Source organism: Salarias fasciatus (genome assembly GCF_902148845.1).
Source record: "Salarias fasciatus chromosome 23 unlocalized genomic scaffold, fSalaFa1.1 super_scaffold_20, whole genome shotgun sequence".
Taxonomy (NCBI): Eukaryota; Metazoa; Chordata; class Actinopteri; order Blenniiformes; family Blenniidae; genus Salarias; species Salarias fasciatus.
Genome location: NW_021941230.1, coordinates 8,997,185 through 9,020,378, shown reverse-complemented (window position 1 = coordinate 9,020,378; position 23,194 = coordinate 8,997,185). Strand labels below are relative to the sequence as shown.

The window sequence follows — 23,194 nt, the reverse complement described above, 5'->3', positions numbered from 1 at the left end:
GCATCAACTCTTCTCAAGCAGCTTTAACTCATTCCCACAATCTGCTTTTTTTCCTTTTTATTATGATTCTTCCTCCCCGTTGCCCGTTTTGCTGCATCATCCACTTAAAAGTAGGTGAGTGTGTCAGCAGCTGATGAAATATTTACACCAACCACCAGCGAGAATCTGAGGAATTAGTTTGCTCGAAGCATTCATCCTGCATAAACAAGCCGGTGCGTCTCAGCTCCGTGCTTCTGGGACGAGTTAATCAAGTAACGGCGTCCGCCAGGTTTGTCCTGCCTTGTCCGATGACGCACGACGTGTTAATGGACCGGGTCAAGGGACGAGGAGGGATCGTTCATTTTTATGCATCCGAATGAGCTCAGAAAGATGACTGCATCGGCTGTAATCTCAGGGTGAGAGAGAGAGAGAGAGAGAGAGAGGGGGAGAGGGGGAGTGAAGCAGTGTGTGGGTGAGTGTGTGCGTCTTTGTCGGTCGCAGTCCGCTCCCACTGTTGACAAAGCATGCCGAGTCAGAGAAATGACTAAGCTGTGCGAGCGAGGGGGGAGGGAGGGAAGGAGGGAGCGAGGGGAGACGTGAAAGTGAGAGATGGCAAAGCTGAGAGAGAGAGAGAGAGAGAGAGGGAGGAGGAAGCAGGCAAGAGCATCATCCTCATCCTCCAGCGGAGTGAGGAAGGAAGGAGGCTGGGAGTCGACGCCCTGCTCGAGCTGAGCCGTCAGCTCTCCGCTTCACGCGCTCATCCTCCCTCATCCCTGCATCCCCGCTGAGGATATCTGTCAGCGGCTCCCCTGCATGTGCGCTCGGAGGTCGAAGTTGGACCGCTGCACCTGCCTGGAGCTGGGAGCGCGCTCGTCCCGGCGGCGCCATGGGATGCACCACCAGCGTGGTGCTGCTGGAAAGTCTGCGCTCCATCCTGGAGAGGAACTGTGTCTATGTGAAGGGGCCGGTGGAGCTGGGAGTCCTGGAGGAGGACGAGGAAACGCTGAGTCTGAGGGGGTCGCAGCTCTGGATGCCCACAACAGCTCTGGTAAAAAAAAAAAAAAAAAAAAAAGAAGATTTTCATTTTCACTGCATCATTTCTCCATCTGTGCCAATCACTCGGTTGGCGCTCCAAGTTGTGGCTTGCTGTGAATGAGTTTAGATCCGGCAGCATGTGTGTGTGTGTGTGTGTGTGTGTGTGTGTGTGTGTGTGTGTGTGTGTGTGTGTGCGCGTGCTGGCTACATTTTGAATTCTCACTTCCTTCTACAGCCCTCATTGAGTGTTTTTTTTTTGTGACGGGAAGAAAATATGAATAATTTAAATATATACGGGAGAGTTTAACCGTGCAGATCAGCAGAGTTTGGATCTAATAATCTCACTAATAGACTCCCCTGAGCAACGGGATTTTCCAGCAGATATTTCAGTTTCATCCAGATTACCATCAGAAAGTGAAACATTTTTCCGTTCAACCAGCCGGAGTTGTTTTTCCTGCCGCTTTGCTGCATTAAGCTACTTCCATCGTGTTGGCTCCATTATCCGGCAGCCCGCTTTGTGTTCAGGTCAAGCAGGTTTAATGGACTATCAATGGAGGGGGCTGGCGGCGTAAGAAGTCAAGGACGCTCACTGTAATGTTTTCCCTCACGGCCATTAAGATGGGAATGGCTTCTGGCAACCATTACCATAAAGGCAACCACGGTCCAGGAATATCCTCCATGAACGTGGAAGTATTTATAGAGCAGTTCATGTTTTTACATGTGGAACGTGGATCATTGTCAAAATGGCCACCTAAAAGTGACATTTCTGTCTTATATTAGCCCATCTGTGATCATCTGAATCATGCTCTTAACATGTGCAGAAGTTGGTGCTGCCTCTGGGATATCTGGACTTTAAAAACTCGCATCTCCGGCACCACCTTTAACGCGGCCCACATGTTCACCGCCTGTGCAGCCGTCTGTTGAACGCACGGCGGGTGTGCGACACATGTAGCGACTCTCTACGCCAAGGGCTTCCTAGCATGTGCGGGGGGGGGGGGGGGAAACACCCTCACACTTTCCGCCCCTGGTGAGGGTCTGCTCCCAAACGTTACGTCACCCCCACTTGTGCAATCCTCCCCAGGTCTCTCTCCGTACGCCTGAACGCCTCATGGGAAGGGTGTGGAAGGTTCGCGTGTCCTAATTGCTTCAGGCTGACAACAACCTTTTCGCCTCAACGTTTTTCTGAGCGCTCCACTCCGCCGCAGACGGCCCTGAAAACCCGACTTCGTACTACGTCCTCGCGGCGTGTCCGGCGAGGCACCAGCGACGGCTCCCCGCCGAGCGTGACGGTGGCGTGAGCGGGATGACCTCAGTGCAGGGCCTCGAGTCCCTGACAAGAGGCTGATTATCACGCTGAGCTGGTGACGCTGTCACTGAGGCCTACGCTGCCCTGCTCTGCTCTGCAGCGACGACACACACACTCAGCACGCCATCAGGGAGCCCGAGGCTTTGAACGGACTGACTTCACTTACTCACTACCACCGCTAAATTCTAACAAAATAACAAAATTCTGACTTTAATACGTGGGACAAGGGGAATTTTTTGATTTCGAGTGTGTAGATTATGGCAGTGGTTAGTCTCTTTTTAGTAGGACAGCAGAATATATCATGGATTTATCATATCTTGATATCTATTCTCAATATTGCAAATATCGACTGAACTACGATCGTTTACGTCAGCGTGCAAATTCGATAAATCTGCAGACATCGTGTCGTCAAATACCGTGTTTTCCAGATTATTAGTTGCACTTTTTAAGTCCGTTAGCTTGTCATGAGACGCCTATGAGAAAGTGACGTGTGCGCACCACAGGAGACCACTAGATGTCGCTGTATGACAGCAGAATGCTGCTGCGGTTCCACAGAAAAAACTTCAATTTTTACTATATTTGGCTGAAAAAACAAGGAAAATGTTCAAATTTGATTGAATTTGCATCGTCCGCCTGTGTGGCGCTTTTCTTTCGGGAATCCTCCCGTACTTGCACAATTAAGAAATGAACCAATAAGTATAAATCTTGACTTTTTAGTTGTGAATTTCATAAAATATCTGAGCACAGTAATTTGGTGACTTTATAAAACTGAGGCGGGTTTCAGTATTTCTTGCAGTGCTTCTGTTTTCCACGTACCCTCAGAAGATCCATAAAATTGGCACGTATTTCCTGAAATTCATCCACTATTAACCACCCGGGCTACGCCGTGTTTTTCAAACGGATGTGAGGTGAACGGCACATCTCAGCAAGTCTTTTTGAAGCGAAAAGAGCTGATGCCTAAGGACCGGCCGACCCTGCACAGGCTGCAGTCCTGCACACACTCCATACACACACACACACACGCACACACACACACACACACACACACACTCCATGGTTAGATAATTGGGTTGAGTGCTGCTTGAGTCTGAAAGCCTGTGGCTTGTCAACATCAGTATGATTTAGGGTTGGAGAAGGGGAATTAGAAAAAAAAAATAAAAAATCCTCTTCAAAATAAAAGGATTTGCATAAATTTATTCCGAGTAATTCTTCCGGAAAAAAAAAAAAAAAAAAAAAAAAGAAAAACTTGAAATGTCATCGTTGTGAAACACGCGCTCCGATGGGAAACAGCTGAGCCGAGGCGCCTGCATGCGTTACTCGGGGATTAAAGACGAGCGATTGTCCTGGAGGAGAGTGTGTGTGTGTGCGCGCTGCATCAAGAGTGCCGGATAAAAGGGGGTGGGGGGAGTGTGTTTCCACAGCGGATGCAGTTCAAAGCCAGAGCGCGAGAGCAGCGGGTTGCTCCGCTCTATCAACACAGATCAAGTTTAAACACGGTTACAGTCGCTGGAGCCAGTTTGGAATCTGCTGATCTGTGTTTACGTCTGTTAAGAAAAGACCTATTCAAAAAAACATGGCAACCAGGTTTAGTGTCAGTTCTTATCAATAGTTATTAATGTGCATTTTTGGCACATTTTTAGCTTGATAAGCATGCAGTGTGATAGACTGTAAATATCTCGATATGCACTTCTAGGTTTGCATGCACAAGTTGTTTTTTTTGTGGGCTTCTGAATTCTCATATAGTGAGTAATTAGCAAGGTTTTTAAAGGCGTTTTAGCCTCTTAATAGTTATATACAGAATGTTTAAGGTGCAGATTTCCAGCTCTGATCTCATTCGTCTCCTCAGCTGCTTTCTATTTCTGTCGTACGTACAAAAGGCAGGTGGGGCCGTCCCACGACGACGTGATCTCTGGGACCAGTCCAACTTTTTTAATGGGGGAGTGGTAGAGTTCCTCTCTCCTCCTACACACACAAATCACATACTGTACATCCACACACACACACAGCTGCACAGCTGTGAGAGTGGGAGGGGCAGAGAGAGAGAGAGAGAGAGAGAGAGAGAGAGAGCTGGAGAGAGAGGCTGGTCTGACGAGGGGATCTCACAGAGCCGTCGCAGCTCCCACAGACTGACGGCGGCGGCGTGCCGTGCGGCGTCCCACCTGGCCGTGAGCTGTAGCTTGGAGCGGGACCAGGAGCAGGATGCAGGGCCGGGCCGGCAAAGCCCCCAAGAGGGAGATGGTGATCGAGTCCCCGCAGCAGTACAAGAGCCTGGCGGAGATCGAGGCGGAGGTGGAGGCTGGGTCACAGGTGGCAGCGGTGAGTCCGAGCGGGGCCATCCTCTGAGAGAAACCTGGCCTCACGAGTTCCCCGCTAAACGGACCCGAGGTGACCGGATTGTTTAAACAAGCCCCGTATCTCCGAGATTCTCTTTCAAGATCGTCTTTGAAGATTTTTTTTTTTTAAAGGAGGTTGGACGGAAATGGGAAATAGCAGCTCGAGGGTACACCTCTCCAGGGGGCTGAATGTTGATCTTTTTTTAGGAAGTGGAGCACTTGTGGCTGCTTTTGTTCGTTAACTCTTCCTGTGCCTGAAAGTCGGAGAGTTTGACAAGTTGTCTGAATATTAAGAGTGTTTTATTTTACCATAAAATCAGGATGAAGCAGGATGTTGTAGATGTGAACACTCGTGCATCTTGCCACTAATTTGCACGGCAATTACATGGAAGTCACACAGTTCACAGCTGCTCGTTGTTATCTTGCGTCTTACTGGCAAACATCCAGTCTGAAATCAGTGATTTTTCACCCTATCTGATGACCTTTGACCTCCAGAAGGCGAGATAGAGATACAGAGCGATGTCGGTCCGACGTCATCGGGGAAAAACCAGCCGCACGAAACAAAACGTGTGTCTGCGGCGGGACGTCTGGTTAATTGGCCTCAGTTTGTTGTGTGTTCGTTGGACTCGAACCAGGAGGCTGAGTCCAGTAATGTGGTTCACATGAGAGCCATGTGACCGCAGCATTCCCTAAAAACATGTAGCGGTTCAGAAACGTGGACGGACGGACGGCGTCGATCTGTCCATCACTTTGTCTCGTCAGCGGGTCTTTGAACGAATCCCTCTCTGATGTTCAGATATATCAGACGTTCCCGCTCTCCAGAGGATAATTCGACTGGCCCTTTCACTTGTTCACACATTCGGAGGATGAATCGGCTCAGGTCGACTGTCTCTCTCTGTCTCTCTCTCTCTCTCTCTCTCTCTCTCTCTCTCTCACAATAGGCAGAGGAGTCTGAACACGAGCCAGAAGCGGTTTCTAAACATTTGTTCAGACGTTCAGTGTCTCCGCGGGATGATTCGGCTGACTTTGTTTGTCTTTCACTTGGCCCCAGTCGCTCCTCGATTTCCCAATTTTTCTTTTTTTTTTTTTTTTTTGGGGGGGGGGGTCGAAATCTGAACGTGTTCAGAATTTCTTCATACATCTGCGTTCTCCAGAGAATGTGCACGTTCCTCCTGATTGTTCTCTTAATTCGGCTCGATCTGCTGTGTGAGTGCAGAAATCTGTGGTCTCCAGAACCTTGAATTCTACGTGTTTGTCGCTGTATTTCTGGTCGCGACAAGAAGAATCTCACACAATAACAAGAAGAATCCTTCCAACATCTGTTGGACTAGAAAGTTTTTCATGGTATTTGGTCTCCAGAGGACAAAATACGTATTTTTGTTTGTCTTTTTTTTCTTTTCCAGTGTTGCTACTCGAAAGCCCAGGTCTTTACATTTTGATTAGGAACATTTAACTCGTATTTTGATGTGTGGACCCAAACATTTGTGCAGGTTTCACGGTCTGCAGATCAGAAAACTCCAAGCGATACTGTTTATTTTTCTTACCGTTGACATGGTGAATCCATTATATTGCATGGTCTCCTGAGATTTTTGCTCACTTTCATACCAAAAAAAAAAAAAAAAAACCCACCAAAAACAAACAAACAAATTGGTCTGACCGTTTATGGAAGCGCCAAATAGTGAAAGCGCTCTTAAATCTTCAATCTGGTGTCATTATGCGGTTGTCGGCTGAGCTTTAAATAGATACAAAGCCTCGTTTATTTCTTTGAAATGCTAATAGGGAGAGCCAGTAACACATGTGTCACATGTGAACCATCTTATTTTGTGAAGTCGCAGGCAGGCTTTTCAAAGCAGGACACACTGCAGGAATCCCGCGGGTCTCCTCGGTGGAATGTTACAGCTGACGTCTGGGGAGTTTAATCTCAGGAACTACACTCTGCTATCTCACTTATACTGTCAAGCAACCGCCGGCTGCAAACTCCTGCCTCTCTTACGATGTAGCGTGCGGATCCGCTTCGGCCGTATATCTTCCAGCAAGGAGGCTGGAGAAAAAGCTGCAATTGAAGGCCTATCTGGTTCAGGTTTTGAGCGTGAGCTCATGACGCTGTGACTGGTACAACAGCACACACGGGCTCTGGCTCAGCCATTCATCCCTTCCCTCAGCCGCTCGCCCAGCATCTCCGCCGCTCTCGACCCCACGTTCACTGGCTGCGCTTGTTCCCGCGTCTGCGGCCCGCCGTCATCCTCCGAGGGGGGGGGGGGGGGACAATGGCAATTTGTTGTTCGGGCAGCGTGAATAACGCGCATTTCCCTCTGTAATTCGTCACAGAATCTACTCGGATTGTTTGGTAACCTGCACAGCTCTGAGAGAAAACACTTTGTGGTTATTAAGCCGTTATAAACCGGACTGACGTCGTCTTTCTCTTCCTGTAGGTGAAGCCGAAGATCATCGAGCCTCTGGACTACGAGAACGTGCTGGTCCAGAGGAAAACTCAGATCATCAGCGACGTTCTGCGGGACATGCTGCAGTTTCCCACCGACGACTTTGAGGTGAGAAAAGAAAGGGAAAAAAAACCTCAATTTGTCATTTTAGAGGTGAGTTTCAACTGCATCGCAGGCATAGGCGACAGTGTGACGGTATTTAGGAAGAAGGATCGCCACAGGCGGAGGCGGCACCAGTCGGCGGTTTGAGGATAGAGCACATGAGATAGCGAGCTAATCCACGCGCTTGCAGGTAGCTCACTGACTTCCAGCTCCACTCTCGGAGCTCCTGCAGAAAGGTAATATCCCGCCTTTCCTCCTTTTTTTATTCGGCCGGTGTGAGAAACGGTTTGCGGACACACATTCGTATCAAAAGTTCCCAGTCGCAGCAAGCCCGATCTGCTTCCAGACGATTTCACAATCAGGAGATGATGATGGGTGGGGTTCATAACAAGGCTGTCTGCAGTGTATGCACTGTATGTGTGTGTGTGTGTGTGTGTGTGTGTGCCGGCCCAGCCCATGTCCATCCGTCTAACCCACCATATGTTTCACATCAGTGGGCTCAGGGACGGGAAAGAAGGAGGAAGAGGGGGGGGGGGGGGGGGGGGGGGGGGGGGGGGGGCGGCGGTGCTCCAGCTCAAAGCACACGTGCTGCACATACACATAGACCAGAGTCAAGGTGGAGGGAGGTGAAGCGCTGCCGAGAAGAGTCCCGTCTCGTGTTTGATAAGGCTTCTCGGTCCCACGCGGTCCTCCTCTCCCTCGCCGCTTCGGCCGGAGTGTTTTAACGCCCGCCCGGCGTCGCGGCCTGTGGGAACGTGCTCTCCTCCTGACCCAGTGGAAGCCATCAAAGCCCGGCTTTAATGGCCGTGAAGGAATGCTGGTTAATTGGCGGCAAGCGGTTCCTGTTCACAGCTGACAGGCAGCGACGTGGCTGAAGGGAGCGTGGCGGTGTGTGTGTGTGCCTGTCGTCAGCGACCTGAAGCACCTCCGGCAGCTCATACTCATAAAGTATCCGTAGGAGCTGTCAGACAGGTCTCTATGCGTTGATATCGACTCTAGTTTGTGTTTCTGCATTGGTTTGTGGTTCGTTTCTATTCTGACTGAATGTTTTCATGGTACTCTTACATTTGTAGTCATTTTTTTGTCTTTTCTCGGAGGGTTTTTCAGTCAGTGGCTGTTTCGTTTGTCTTTTTGGTCACTCGTAGTCTGTTTAGGGTGGCTTTATGTGTATTTGTGGTTGTTTTAGTTTCTTCGTGGTCACTTTGAGCTTGTTTGCATGGGTTTCTAGACTCCTAATGGTTGCTTTCCTTTGGGTTTCTGGTCATTTTGACTCTCTGTGTGGTTGTTTACTATGTATTTGCGCTTGTTTTAGTTTTGTTCAAGAGTAAAATGAGACTTTATCGTATCCAGCCTTGCATTTCCCCAAGTGTGACATGAGTTCCTGCTCTCACTGAACACATCCACACAAAGAAAACTAAATACTGAGAAACTCAGCTCAGAGTTTTTGTCCCGTCAACCTGAATGAAAGATATTTTCCACCGATTCATCATATTTCTAGGAACTTTATGTGACCTGTGCGCAGATCAGCCAGAAGACAAAAGCCGAAGCCCAGTTTGGGTTTTTTGATAGACGGTTGGATCGCTTCTTTAAAGACCCGATTCGTCGAATCAGGCCAGACGTTCATGAACTGCGGACTCGGATGAGCGTAAGAATAAAAGCTTTAAGACCGAAGTAGGTCATTGTACCACTGTTTCCTATACTCATCTTTGTGGCTTGAGTGGAAAAGCAGAGCGCTAAGTGGTCGCAGTGGCAGCGAAAAGCATCCAGTAGCTGTGAAGACTTGCCAGCCCAGCAGTGTTTATGCCCTGAGGCGCCTTTTTGCTCCTCAGCGACGGATCCTCGCTCCGCTGCCACGGCTGTATCCGTCTAATAAGGCTGGCAGGGGAAAGAATTAGGACTTGGAGGAGGAGGACGCAGAGTTAATTCTCTTTTTTCCCTTTGAAACCTCGCCTAGTCCCTTCGCTCATTATTACAATAGCAATTCCAAAGCGTGAGTATCTTTACATCTAAAACTGAACGGGAGCAGCTCGAGCGGACTGATTTCACACCAGCATAGCTGCGCCGTTCCCGTTTGAGAAGGCGAGCGTGCGTCCTCAGACACGGTTTGAAGGAGAGCACAAAGAGGAGTTTCGTCTCCTCGCAGGCGAAGCGGCCGTGTTGTGTATAAACGTCGCAGCTGGACGGTCTGTTTTGTTCATGCCTCGCTCCCTGTGTCTCCGCTCAGATCTCCACCCTGCGGCGCCAAGGCCGGACCCTCTTCTCCACCGTGCCAGAGACTGCCGAGAAAGAAGCTCACTCCCTGTTTGTCCAGGAGGTAAAAACCAACACGAGGCCGGTTTTTTTTTTTTGTCCTCTGCGTGTCTTGACCGAAGCCCGCCTCCTTCCTTTTGGCTTGGAGCGCGGCCATGTTTGATCTCCCTTCAGGTGCTTCGTCTCCGTCCGCCAGACCCCCGGAGCTTCGCTCGGGATTTGTTTGTGGCGTTTTGCGGAGCTGATTAGATTCCGTAGACAGCGAGGCAAACATGAGCTAACCGCTCACGTGATTCTGTAACCAAGGGAACCCGATACACCCAAACTGATGCAGTTGGCCTTTAAATGAACTTCCACCGGCGGCCCCCGCCCTCGGCCGGCCGGCCTGCAGATGGAGCGGTTCAGCGTTGCTCGGGCCAGGGGTGGGGTCTGATCCAGACTGATAGGTGATAGTCCCCCTCGGGTCCAGCCAGGACTTACGTCAGAACTTCATCTGGAAGCAGCTGGGATGTTCGCCGCCTGAATTATTTTTTTTTTCCCTCTTTTTTTCTGGTGACCCCCTCCACTCCCCTAATGCGTCTCCTCTGGATTCACATGAGCGCATGTTGAAATGAACGATTCTGCCGCTGCTTGCTTTAGCTGTTTCAGATGTTTATCTTCAGATGAGCGGCCCTCCGAACTTCCTCAGCTCTGAACAGCACAAAACTGAAACTTGGTTGGACTTTTTTTTTTTTAAAGCCTCAGTTATCAGAGACGGCACAAAGCTTCAGCTCACAGCTTCAGGTTTTTTTTTTAAACTCTTCTCTGTTTTGGAGAAAATACATAAATGCTCTCATTCTCTGCACCTTCAGTGTATCAAAACCTACAAGTCGGACTGGCACGTGGTCAACTACAAGTATGAGGAGTATTCTGGAGACCTCCGCCAACTCCCAAAGTGAGTATGAAGAGGTCAAAACATATGTTCAATGTAGCTGCATGAAACTGATTCATTTGCTGTCTTTATGTGTTTTTTTTCTGTCTTTATTCTGTCTTGGAAATTAAAAAATTGAAAAGCCACGGACATGAACTGATCCGCCCTCCACGGCCCCGCCGTAAATCTCACTCGGCACGGTGACACTCGGCTTTGTTACGGTGAAGCGTTTAGCCCAGAACTCCTCCAAGTCCGCCTGAAAGGCTTCGAGGATCCCCCCAGCCGAACAATGGAAGACTTCCTATGTTTTTCCTACCGAGGATTAAGCAGCTCTATTCTGGGACGGCCGCTGGCTCCCCTCGTTAAAATGAAAAAGGAAAATCCTCACAATGCTCGGAGCGTCCTTGGACCGGCCGCTTTCCTTGAGGACAGGAACGAGCTCCGCAGATGGCTCGCTTCGAGACGCCGTCCAGTCAAAACGGCTTCGGTCTTGGCCTTGAGACTGTTTATCCAAAGACGTTTCCCCCAGAGCGAGCGAGCGGGGGGGCGCTCTTGAAAGGTCAAAGGTCAAACCGTCCGTTCGGGGATTGAGCCGCTCTCAGAGAAAAGCAGCTGCTGATGATAAACCTGTGACTGTTATGTGGATAATTTGGCGATTCGCTGACCGTCTCCTTGTCCTTCCAGTAAGGTGGTGCGGCCGGACAAGCTGGCGCCTCACCTGTTCGAAGTGGACGAAGACGTGGAGAAAGACGAGGTAAGGTCGCGACCTCCAGGTTCACAGTCCTGCTCAAGTGAGGACAGATCAGCAAGTTATAGACAAACTGAGGTGTTTTTTTTATTAATTGAAATCGTCATTGAGGGATATTCGAGTGTAAACATTCAGATTACTCGTGTTTAACCTTCAAATGAGGACACTCAGCTCACACTGTTTCATAAATACGCTTAAAGTGTATCTTAGGTCACAGTTATTAAGGTTTTTTTTTATTTTTACTTACTATAAACTTCTCGTTTTTCCTTTTACAGTTTTTAAAGCTTTCGAACTATTTTAGATATTCGACTTTTTTGTAAACACTTTTAGCTTTTTCAGTAATTTTAACGTTTTTGGACAGTTTTCTCATTTGCAGCAGTTATATCCACTTTTCATACTTTTTTTTCCGTTTTATAATGTTTTCAGCTGTTTTTGCTATTTTACCCGTTGAAGCCATTTCTGCCCGTTTTGCCTCCTTCAGCAAACTGTTGCAGATTCAGCTGTCTCGGTAAATTTTGATTCTTTTTCCACACAGCTTTTACCTATTTGAATGTTTTTTTTTTCAGTTTTTACTTGTCTTAGCAGTTTTGTCTGTGTTTATTCTCTCTTAGTTTTAACATTTCTTGAGAGACTACACACTCCTGAATACAAAAAAGTACAACACAATGTTATTTTATTTACAACGGAGAGTGCTGAATATGAAAATTAGATTTATTGGTCGTGTTTTTGAAAATTAATGATGTGACTTGTAGTTTCTGGTGCATTGTGGATATTTTAAATATAAAAAAAACTGTTAAAATGATATATTTTCCCCAATATTCTGGCATTTCTTTCAATTTACCCATGTTGAATATTCCTTTATTAAGTGTCTGATCTTAACTTATCTTGTCGTTTTTAGTGGAAAAGAGAGGCAGAAGTTACAAAACTTTGATTAAAAATGACTGTGCAGATAAGCAGGCAGTTCTTGCCCCCCCTTGCCGCCCGGGCGAACTCCGTCCGAACAACAACTCGATTACAGACTTTCGCGTTTCATTCATTTATTTCATTTCGGCCGTCTTTTTACGAGCCGTCCTCCGGCTCTGTTCTCGGCCCGCTCCGGTTCCAAGAATAGCCCGTGTTCTCGTGACGTTAGCGGAGCTTAAAGAGCAACATCCCTCTGCAACAATTACCTCACTTCAGGCGCCCGTCGAACTGAAGGTCGGTGACCTTTAATGGACGCACCGCCACGGCTGAAAGCCCCCCTCCTGTTGATTGCAAGGTGGACTTAATTAAGAGCATTCTTCCTCCTCCTGTTGATCTCTAAGCAAAAGTGCGCAGATGAACGTGTGCGTGCGTTCAACACGTGCGTTCACTCAGATGTGTTTCTGATGCAGCTGTGTTGTGTGCGCCCCGCCTCGCCCCTGCAGGACACGGCCTCGCTGGGATCTCAGAAGGGAGGAGTGTCCAAACACGGCTGGCTGTACAAAGGCAACATGAACAGCGCGATCAGCGTGACCATGCGGGTGGGTTGCAGCGCAGGGAACCTTTGCAGGTTATTAAATGTACCTGTGGGGGGGGGGGACGTCCTCCCGCGTTCTTCTCTGCTCTGAAATGCCGAATGTCGCATTCCTCAGCATGAAAACAAAAGCGATGCATTATAAAGTGCGTTTTGACTTCCGGTTTCTGACTGCAGTCCTTCAAGAGGAGGTACTTCCACCTGGCTCAGCTGGGCGACGGATCCTACAACCTCAACTTCTACAAAGACGAGAACACCTCCAAGGAGCCCAAAGGGACCATCTTCCTGGACTCCTGCATGGGGGTCGTCCAGGTAAAAACCCACACATGCCGGAGACACTTCAACTGCGGACTCGTCCAAATTGAACTTGCGCCGCTTTTCGCCCTTTTCCAGAACGGCAAAGTGCGCCGGTTCGCCTTCGAGCTGAAGATGCAGGACAAGAGCACGTTCCTGCTGGCGGCCGACGGCGAGGCGGAGATGGAGGAGTGGATCTCCACCCTCAACAAGATCCTGCACAGCAGCTTCGAGCAGGCCATGCAGGAGAAGAGGAACGGGGACCTGCACGACGGTGACTGCTGCATTTCTTCGTGTTTTCCCACCTCGTGGGATAACATCCCAGCGGGAGGTTTCTTCGTGCACTCTCGACGAACAACATCATTATCAATATTTTTCCTTCTCTTCTGAGAAAGACTGTCGTTTTAATCGCACAGCCGCGGCTAACAAAGCTCCTGCTAATCTCTCCAACAGATGAGGAGCACGGAAAAACAGACCTTTCCTCCGGAAGTTTTCAAGACACCTTCCAGGTAGCCTGTTTTTCCATCTAGCACCGGCACACCCGAGCAATGTTTGCCCTCCTGCTGCTGGGGCTTTTGAGGTCCCGTGAGTTCACTTGGAAGCCGTCTGAAACAGAGCTGAAACAGAGCTTGCGGCTCTGCTCCGTTGTGGAACGGCTCAGCAGATGTGTCTCTTGCAAACCAGGTCCACGCGTCTTCCTCTCGATGCTCACCAAAAAAAAACAAAAAAAAAAAATACATCTGGTTCGGAGCGTTTGATCCGCAAATGTCGAACACTTGTGCGGCAGCGTTACGTGGCAGCCTGAAAACAAACTTTGAGTAAACAACGTCGTGCGTTTAGCCTGGATTTAAGTTTAGAGCTGCAAAAAAATGTGCTTTTGACACACCTATCACATGTTTGCGACAAAACAATGAGATCTTTGTTCTTCAGCAACCCCAATATTGGTACAATCTTGTGGAAAAAAATGTCTCAGCACATGTTGTGAGACAAATCATTTGTGGTTTATTAGTTGTCTTTCATGTTCTTTGAGCGGGAGCTGATTCTCCTTCAGGCTGAAACCTCTCCAGTGTGGAGCAACTGCAACATAACATTTGAAAATTCTCAGAAGACATGACAAAACATAGTCATTTCTAACACTTTTGCTTGGGTTTTTTTTTTTGTTTTTGTTCAATAGACTGCGAGGGATATCGAGTCTAAAATGCGGAGTGAAGCCCGACTCAAGCTGTTCAGTCTGGACCCGGACACACAGGTGACGGAAGCAACACACGCTTCCCGCTGTGACGAGTGGTTTGTGAAACTGAAACCTGTTGACGGCGGCGGCGGCGTCTGCTTCCGCAGAAGCTGGACTTCTCCGGCATCGAGCCGGACGTGCGGCAGTTCGAGGAGAAGTTCGGGAAGAGGGTCCTGGTCAGCTGCAACGACCTGTCCTTCAACCTGCAGGGCTGCGTGGCCGAGAACGAGGAGGGGCCGACCACCAACGTACGGGCCTCCCAGCATGCATTAGCTCCAGTGCGATCCACTGGCTTCCTGCCTCCTCGAGCGTAAAACCGCAGCTGTTAGCTTCTGTTAGCGCTGCGTAATGGAGAGAGCTAAACGCTCCGGATGGAAAATGAGAAGTGCATTACAGGACGCTCTCCTCCTCCCTCGCTCTCTCTCTCTCTCTCTCTCTAAAGGTGGAGCCTTTCTACGTGGTCCTGTCGCTCTTCGACGTCCAGAACGGCAGGAAGATCTCGGCGGACTTCCACGTGGATCTCAATCACCCGCTGGTGCGACAGATGACGTCCGGTCACGGCAGCAAGCCGGAGCTGCAGATCAACGGCGGCGGCGGCAGTGACGGGCCCTTCAGGGGCCGCCTGGCGGCCAACGGGCTCCCGGAGGGGGCGATCCAGTACCCCAGGCAGGGGTGTTCTCCGTCACCTGCCCGCATCCGGAGATCTTCCTGGTGGCGAGGATCGAGAAGGTCCTCCAGGGCGGGATCACGCACTGCACCGAGCCCTACACGAAGAGCTCCGACTCAGCCAAGGTGCCGAACTCATCAGACACGAGGCCAGCACGCCGTGCACGTCGTCTCAGACGGTTTAAATCAGCGACGTCTTTCCCGTCTAGATCGCTCAAAAGGTGCTGAAGAACGCCAAGACGGCCTGCAGCAGACTGGGACAGTACCGGATGCCGTTCGCCTGGGCCGCCAGGTAGCATCTGTCTTCTGTTCTGGAGAAACACGAGTCCAACACGCCCCTGACCTTTGTCTTTTATCAGACTTGAGTGTCACCCTGTGACTGCGGCTGTGATGAATTATGCACAGAGGGCGGACGTGACCGCATGTCGCTGAACCGTCATACTGAACGTCTGCATGTTGTAATGAATCAGGAAAGGTCGAATCTCACAGGCGAAATTCCCTCTAAATGTGCCGACAATGTTGACTCCTTTCCAATATTCAATCAGCAACAATCAGATCAGGGAAACATGTTCAATTCCTGCAAAAATAGGCTCCTGCTGTAGCTTCCTGCAGTTGAGGGAATAGTGAAGAAATGTCTGAAAAAGCTGAGTGGAATCTGGAAAAAGAGAGGACTGCCTATAGGGACACGTCTGAAAACTCATGGCGGAGGAGTGGATTGTGCTCAATCTTCAGCAAAGTCACTCTTTTCTTCTTTTTTTTCTGTTTTTTTTTTTTTTTTTTGTGCTCTCCGCAGGCCTGTTTTCAAAGACGCGTCAGGCGTTCTGGACAAAAGCGCTCGCTTCTCGGCTCTCTACCGGCAGGACAGCAGCAAGCTGTCAGACGAGGACATGTTCAAACTGCTCACCGACTTCAGAAAGTACGCCGTTTGTCCCCCTCTCTCTCTCTCTCGCCGCATACGACTTGCTTTGATATGTCTCCTCTCATACAAATTGCATATCGCTTCTTTTGTGTGTCCCCCCCCCCCACCAACAGGCCGGAGAAAATGGCCAAACTCCCCGTGCTGCTGGGGAACTTGGACGTTACTATCGACAGCGTGGCTCCGGATGTAACCAGTAAATCCTGCGAATATTTACAAACAAGACTCCCAAACGGCTATTTTTAACCACGGGGTTAAAAGAGCGCGCTCTTCCTGCTGTGCAGATTGCGTCACCCCCTCCTACATCCCGGTGCGGGGCTTCGAGGGGAACGGGCCGGGCGGCGCCCTGCTGGAGGTGGAGGAGTTCGTGCCCTGCATCGCCAAGTGCTCCCAGCCGTTCACCATTTACAAAAACCACCTGTACGTGTACCCCCGACACCTCAAGTACGACGGGCAGAAGTCTTTCGCGAAGGTAAATTGAGCTGATGTGAATCCAAGTGACTGATTCAACCTCGATTTTTTTCCAGTTTCAGCTCCATATAAAACGAGCTCTCGCGTTTCCATTATAACCTACTTGTGCTTCTTTTAAAAAAAAAAAAAAAACCTCTCGTCTGCTCTGCTCAGGCGAGGAACATCGCCGTCTGCATCGAGTTCAAGGACTCCGACGAAGACGAGGCTCAGCCGCTGAAGGTGCGTTACCACGCCGCAGGAAACACCGACGTTTGGATGTTTTCCTCCTGCATTAAATGAGAAAATCACCTTCCCCCACCCCCCCTGTTATGATTAATTATTGGTTTAATCTTAATGTTTTGATTGTGCTGCAGTGCATCTACGGGCGTCCGGGAGGGCCTCTGTTCACCAAGCAGGCGTACGCGGCCGTGCTGCACCACCAGCAGAACCCCGAGTTCTACGACGAGGTATTTTTCACCCGGAGTTTAATTAAAGTAATGGCCGTGGCCGCCGATTTCATTAACGACTGCAGAGCCGGCTCAGTCATGCAGCGAGTGACAGATTTAAACTTTCCAGCGAATTCCCAGTGGAAATCCTCTGCAGCTTTTCTCTTTTTTTTTTGGAGCAAAGGTATTCTCAGTTTGTTATCGCCTCTCCTCGCCCCCAGATAAAGCTGGAGCTGCCGACGCAGCTGCACGAGAAGCACCACCTGCTTTTCACCTTCTACCACGTCAGCTGCGACAGCAACAGCAAGAAGAAGGACCTGGTGGAGGCTCCAGGTGGGGCTCCGAGCCGTTTTGTTTTATGTGTCCTGCAAACCGCAGAGAAAAAAAATAAATAAACCGCTGTGCGCTTGTCGTGCGTCCTCAGTGGGTTCGGCCTGGCTGCCTCTGCTCAGAGACGGCAGAGTCATCATGAGCGAGCAGCAGCTCGCCGTGGCCGCCAACCTGCCCGCCGGCTACCTCAGCTCGCAGGACGGCGTCGGCAAGGTATGTTATGAACCACGTATCAATGGCTGCAAATGTGTTTTTTTTTTGTTTTTTTTTTTGGAGGAGACTGATTCATGTCCCCGCAGCACTCGGGACCGGAGGTCAAATGGGTCGACGGAGGGAAGCCCCTCTTCAAAGTCTCCACTCACCTTGTTTCGACGGTTTACACTCAGGTAGGCGCACGCCGCAGCCAGTCCTTCGCGCCGCGGCGGCGTGCCTCGGCCTCAGCGTCTTATCCACACGTCCGTTTTAGGATCAGCACTTGCACAACTTCTTCCACCACTGCCAGAGCATGGAGGTGTCGGCTCAGGCGTCAGAGGGCGAGCTGGTGAAATACCTGAAGGTACGCAAAAGCCGTGTTTATCTCCCGACGCCCCGGGGGGGGGGGGGACGGGGACACACACGCCCCGTCCTACATGCCCCGTCAGATACGACGACCTTTTTCAATCCTGGCACGCCGAGGAACACGAGAATTCACTCACGCGCCGCGTTTTCACCTCCCTCGCTCCGTCCCCAGAGCCTCCACGCCATGGAAGGTCACGTGATGGTCAACTTCCTCCCCACCGTCCTCAACCAGCTGTTCTGCGTCCTGACCAGAGCCACGCACGAGGACGTGGCCGTCAATGTGACCAGGTCAGACACACACGCGAACTTTAAATAAGCGCGTTCTATAAAAGTCTGTATTTATTTGAATATATTTTCAGCAAAGCCTGAAAGTGAGTTGATTTCTTAATTTTTGAGGACGATTGCTTTCCGTTACATTCTCATTCCTTGTCCTAGAATGGAGCTACCGGCGGGCCGGTTTTGGGCCGCAGGCCACCTGTTTGCCCCCCCCTTTATCTAACATCAGTCATAATAAGTAAATGCCTCGCTCTGGCCTCGACTTTCACCTACTAGTAATCTTGAATATTTCAGGGATTTTGGTGGGAGTGGAGCATGCAAATGTTTAATCCCACGGAGGCAGTAACACACACACGCGCACACACACACACACACATACGAAGCTCCCGGTTTCCAGCAGTCGAAAGATTTCCACAGACTTCCTATGAATAAAATGTGAATAGCAGCTTCTCTTTTTAATTCATTTCTCGCTCTCATTTGAAAGTCTGTTTAATGGCCCCAGTCCTTCACCTGCAGCTGTGTGTGTGTGTGTGTGTGTGTGTGCGCGTGTGTGGGTGTGTGTTTTATAGCTCAAGCCGTGTGCGAGATGAGTCTTTGAAGCTCTGCGGGCAGCGTGTGAATGAGGACGAATCCGTCTGACTCTGCTCCTCCTCCGCAGGGTGATGGTCCACGTGGTGGCGCAGTGCCACGAGGAGGGACTCGAACATTACCTGAGGTCGTACGTCAAGGTGCGGTCCGCCGTGGCGCCCGTCCTCGCCGGCCAGGCGGAGGAGGACTGACAGACCGCCCTCTGTTGTCTCCGCGCAGTTTGTGCTGAAGCCCGAGACGTACTCGTCCGCGGCGGTGAAGACGGTCCACGAGGAGCTGGCCAAAGCCATGACGGCCATCTTGAAACCCTCCACCGACTTCCTGACCAGCAACAAGCTGCTGAAGGTACCGCGCGCCGGGCTGTGACTCTAAATCCATAGAATTTAGAATTATTGTCTTGTTTTGTGGTTAATTTTTGTCTTTTCGTCGTTTTTGTGAATTTGCATTTATCTTGTTCTGTCAGTTTTATGTTGTCTCTTTGTTAGTTTTCTGTCTTATTTCATACTTTTGTATGTTTTTTTTTTATAATAGATGTGATTTTTGTCATTGTTTTGTGTGCTTTTGTGGTTGTCTCTGTCTTTCTGGCACTATTTTATGCCTTTGTGGTAGATTTGTGTTTTTTTGTGAGCTTTATGTGTTTTTATAGTCATTTTGTGTCTTTGTTGTGATCTCTTTGTGGTCATTTTGTGTGTCTTTGTGGGACTTTAATGTGCCTTTGTGGTAGTTTTGAGTGTTTTTACAGTAGTTTTGTGTCTTTCTGTGATCTTTTCGTGTCTTTGTGATCATTTTGATTGTCTTTTAGCATTTTTCTGCATCTCTGTGTTACTTTTTTTGTGTGTTTGTGGTATAGCTTTTTGTTTCCTTTGCTGTAGTTGTGTGCTTTTGTGGTCGTTTATATGTCTTCTCGTCTTTGTGGTGATTTTCTCCCTGCTGTAGCGACCTCAGGAGGAATGTTTTTGTTGGTTTTGTGTGCGGTGACTGTGTTTGTGTCGCAGCACTCGTGGTACTTCTTCGAGGCGCTGGTGAAGTCCATGGCTCATTACCTGATGGAGACCGGGAAGGTGAAGGTAGGCTCTGCCTCCCCCTCCGCCGAATCCGTCTCTTCTTCAGCCTTGTCTTTACTTCCCCGCCGTCTGTGCGCAGCTCTCCCGGAACCAGCGGTTCTGCGCCTCCTTCTACCACGCCGTGGAGACCCTGGTCAACATGCTGATGCCGCACATCACGCAGAAGTACAAAGACAACCTGGACGCCGCTCGCAACGCCAACCACAGCCTGGCTGTGTTCGTCAAGGTCGGTCCCGGGACGTTAACTTGTGACCCGGCGTGGAAATATCGCAAAGTAATACGTTCCTTCGCTGTTTTTTTTTTTTTTTTCCCCCACAGCGCTGCTTCACCTTCATGGACAGAGGCTTCGTGTTCAAGCAGATCAACAACTACATGAACTGTTTCATTCCCGGAGACCCAAAGGTGACGAGATTTCTTCTGTTGAAACGCTATTCTGAAGCTAACAGGAAGTTTCTTGTTTTTGTTGCAGACTTTGTACGAGTTCAAGTTCGAGTTCCTGCGAGTTGTCTGCAACCACGAGCACTACGTCCCCCTCAACCTGCCCATGCCCTTCGGAAAAGGCAGAATACAGAGGTTCCAAGGTTGGCGTCGCGCATCGTCCAGTTCGTACCCTGCGAATCCCGCGAACGCGAACTTGAACGCTCGATCTGCCGCAGACCTGCAGCTGGATTACTCTCTGACCGACGACTTCTGCCGAAACCACTTCCTGGTGGGCCTGCTCCTGAGGGAGGTGGGCGGAGCCCTGCAGGAGTACAGGGAGATCCGTCTGATCGCCATCCAGGTGCTGAAGGGCCTGATGATCAAGCACACGTTCGACGACCGCTACGCCGCCAAAGTAAGACTCCGCAGCTCTCTGAACGCGCTCTGTGTTTTTATTAATGGAACGGCACCAACGCCGTCTCCTCCTCCTCATGCATATGTTCGTGTCTGTATCGAAAAATGTGCCCCTCCAGAGCCAGCAGGCCCGCCTGGCCACCCTCTACCTCCCTCTGTTCGGCCTGCTTCAGGAGAACGTGTACAGACTGGACACCAAAGAGCCCGCTCCCCTCAGCAGCCACGGCGTAAGCCTGCCGCCTCGTGGTGGAAACGGCGAACTGCGCTCAGACGGTGTCGTCCTGTGTTTTGTTTTGTTTTTTTTTGTTTTTTTTCGTATTGAGGATGTTCCTGTTTGTCCCCCAGAACTTGAGGGAGGACTCTCTGGCACCCGCCTCCATGGTGACGCCTCAGAAACCCGGGAGCTGCATCGAGAACGCTCTCCACAAGGACGTGTTCGGAGTCATCTCCGGAACAGGTGAGTCTTTTCTCCTCGGGTTCTCTCTCGGATTACCTCATTAAAGATTAAAACTGCGCTTCAGATTCGCGAGAGACGTTCGAATCGTCCCGTTAATTAGCCCGCTGATTAGGATCTCTGGAGATTCGACTGTTTTTTTTTTGTGAGCTGCTCTGTTGTCCCCGCAGCCTCGCCTCACAGCTCCACTCCCAACGTCAGCTCGGTCAACCACGCCGACTCCAGAGGGTCTCTGATCTCCACCGACTCCGGAAACAGCCTGCCGGACAAGAGCCTCGACAAAACCAACTCCCTGGAAAAGGTATAGCGGAGCGGCTCGCGCGCAGCGTCCGTTAAATGTTCACTAAAATGAGTAACGTCGTCCACACCCTTCCACGTCTTGTGCGCCGAGCCTCCTAATGACAGAAGCACCTTCGTGGTTGTTGGACGTCCTCCTCTCTCCAGAGCTCCCAAAGCCCCGCCCCCTGCCCTGTAAGCTCCTGCCAGAAGGAGAGGTTTGCCAGAAGGCACTCGGTCAACGTGCCGCCTCTCCCCCTGGTCCCCGAGGAGCCCGCCGCCACTGGCCGGGCGGCCAAGCGGGCGACGGTGGACTTCTCGGTGCTCACCGTGCCGCAGGACGGCGACAGTGTGGCCGACGGAGCGGCGGCGGCGGCGGCGGGCAGGGAAAACGTACCTTTTTACAAGTACTCAGTGTTGTTTGAGCGTCTGTTCCTCCTCCGCCTGCTGCTCTGGTTCCGAGCTCTGTCCAGACGTCTGGACGACACCGTTTCAACCTTTAGAGTGTCCCACCGGAGGGAGTGCGCGTGCTTCTACCTCCAGCTCGTTTCTGAGTGATCGGACTGATCTGTGTTTGATCGTTTTTTTTTCTAAACTCCGCTTTTTCCATCCCTTCCCTTCAGAATCAGTGTGCGGCGGGGAACACGGTGCTGCGCTGCGACAAGCTGGACCGCGACGAGATCAGAAACCTGCTCATGTGCTTCCTGCACATCCTGAAGAGCATGTCTGAAGGTAGGACGCCCCCCCCCGCTTGCCCCCCCCCCCCCCCCCCCCCCCCCCCCCCCCCCCCCCCCCCCCCCCCGCTTGCCCCCGCCGCTCCGGCACGCCTGGGCGTCTGACCACAGCTGCGTCCTGCTTCTGTCTCCCTCCAGAGGCTCTGTTTGCCTACTGGAACAAGGCGGCGCCGTCCGAGCTCACGGACTTCTTCACATTAATCGAGTGAGTAAAACGGCCTCACGTTACGCTTCGGCCGAAGAGCTCAGAAACTCAAAAGAGCGGAGTCCAATGAAGCCCCTCTGGAGCCGGGCTAACGGGCGGCCGACCATCTGCCTGAACAGAAGAGAGCAGAAAATAGCAGCAAAGCGAGGAGCAGACAAATGAGCATAGACTGTGGCCTCTCAGGAGGAGTCGAGCAAGAAAGTACGGGCAAACAACAGACGTAAAAGTAGAAAAAAAGTAGAAATCATTTACATAATCGAAAGTATATAGTGTGCCTTCTGTCACAATGCTAGATTTGTATAATTGTGATCACTGCCTACTGCGCTTTGTTTTCATTCGATTTATTTTTGCTGAGACGTCTCTCTGCTGTGTGTTTTACGTGCTCTCTCTCTCTCTCTCTCTCTCTCTCTCTCCCTCCTGCAGGCTCTGCCTCCATCAGTTCAGATACATGGGGAAGAGATTCATCGCCAGGTAGAGCCGGCCTCCCTCTGCGCTCCACTAACCGATTCCTGAACTGACCTGTGTTTTAACGTGACTGGCTTCCACTCGGAAACCTGCAGATCTGCTTCCTCTCTGACTCTTTTAACCTTTTTTTTTTTTTTTTTTTTTTTTTCCTCTTGATTTGTTCTCTCGTTTGTGAACGCTGCCGCCAAGTTATTTTTTTTTGTGCTTAACGCTGCGGCCTCGGGCCCCTCCCGCGTGGGTAAGACATCACTGTCTCATGCTCTTTGCCTAATTCAATGCACGCTGCTATGGTTTGTCTCTGTCGGTGTGTAAATTGAGTTAAACTCCCACGAGTCGCGCGTCTTTCGGATTTGTCTGCTGCTCCTTTCTTATAAATACACAAGCTCTTCACCGGGAACAGAGAGCTTATGTATTTAATTTGTGTCTCTTCCTCTCGGTTTACCCATCAGTAACATCTTTCCGCTGTCTCGCCAACAGGAGCCAGGAGGGGGCGGGGCCTGTGGCGGCAGACAGGAAGTCTCTGACTCTGCCCGTGTCTCGAAACAGGGCGGGGATCCTGCACGCCCGCCTGCAGCAGCTGGGGAGTCTGGAGAACGCACACACCTTCAACAACAGTAAGAGCCGGCGCCCGCTACGACTGCACATGAACGAAATGGGAAGGTTTAGGCATATCCTTAGTTTTTATTGTATTCATTTTATGTTAATATATACTTTTTGTTTACTAATTTCTTGTTTGATGTTTATTAGCGACGTAACAGCGTTCGGAAAATTATGAAATTTTAGTTTACTGTTTGTTTCCTCATCTTTT

The 23,194-nt window shown here is 50.3% G+C and overlaps 2 protein-coding genes across 2 annotated transcripts in view; one reads left to right on the top strand and one right to left on the bottom strand.

Moving 5' to 3' along the window:
- The first annotated feature begins 4,434 nt into the window (after positions 1–4,434).
- LOC115383976 (dedicator of cytokinesis protein 9-like) overlaps positions 4,435–23,194 on the top strand; it is a 24,270-nt gene continuing 5,510 nt past the window's right edge. The window contains 38 exon segments of the mRNA XM_030086217.1: positions 4,435–4,636; positions 7,086–7,202; positions 9,421–9,510; positions 10,298–10,380; positions 11,041–11,110; positions 12,511–12,606; positions 12,777–12,911; positions 12,993–13,167; positions 13,347–13,402; positions 14,068–14,142; positions 14,232–14,372; positions 14,567–14,795; positions 14,798–14,916; positions 15,000–15,082; positions 15,584–15,706; positions 15,823–15,902; positions 15,991–16,178; positions 16,331–16,396; positions 16,531–16,623; positions 16,824–16,935; positions 17,027–17,145; positions 17,232–17,318; positions 17,399–17,488; positions 17,663–17,778; positions 18,425–18,494; positions 18,574–18,699; positions 19,350–19,421; positions 19,498–19,644; positions 19,737–19,820; positions 19,888–19,999; positions 20,075–20,253; positions 20,372–20,479; positions 20,598–20,709; positions 20,877–21,007; positions 21,606–21,714; positions 21,855–21,921; positions 22,345–22,392; positions 22,933–23,000. Coding sequence (XP_029942077.1) covers positions 4,520–4,636; positions 7,086–7,202; positions 9,421–9,510; positions 10,298–10,380; positions 11,041–11,110; positions 12,511–12,606; positions 12,777–12,911; positions 12,993–13,167; positions 13,347–13,402; positions 14,068–14,142; positions 14,232–14,372; positions 14,567–14,795; positions 14,798–14,916; positions 15,000–15,082; positions 15,584–15,706; positions 15,823–15,902; positions 15,991–16,178; positions 16,331–16,396; positions 16,531–16,623; positions 16,824–16,935; positions 17,027–17,145; positions 17,232–17,318; positions 17,399–17,488; positions 17,663–17,778; positions 18,425–18,494; positions 18,574–18,699; positions 19,350–19,421; positions 19,498–19,644; positions 19,737–19,820; positions 19,888–19,999; positions 20,075–20,253; positions 20,372–20,479; positions 20,598–20,709; positions 20,877–21,007; positions 21,606–21,714; positions 21,855–21,921; positions 22,345–22,392; positions 22,933–23,000 — 4,093 coding nt within the window. The 5' untranslated portion in view covers positions 4,435–4,519.
- Positions 20,705–23,194, bottom strand: part of stk24b (serine/threonine kinase 24b (STE20 homolog, yeast)) — a 22,484-nt gene continuing 19,994 nt past the window's right edge. The window contains exon 13 of the transcript XR_003930776.1: positions 20,705–20,720. The gene's annotated coding sequence lies outside the window, so the exon portion shown is untranslated. The remainder of the gene's footprint in view (positions 20,721–23,194) is intronic.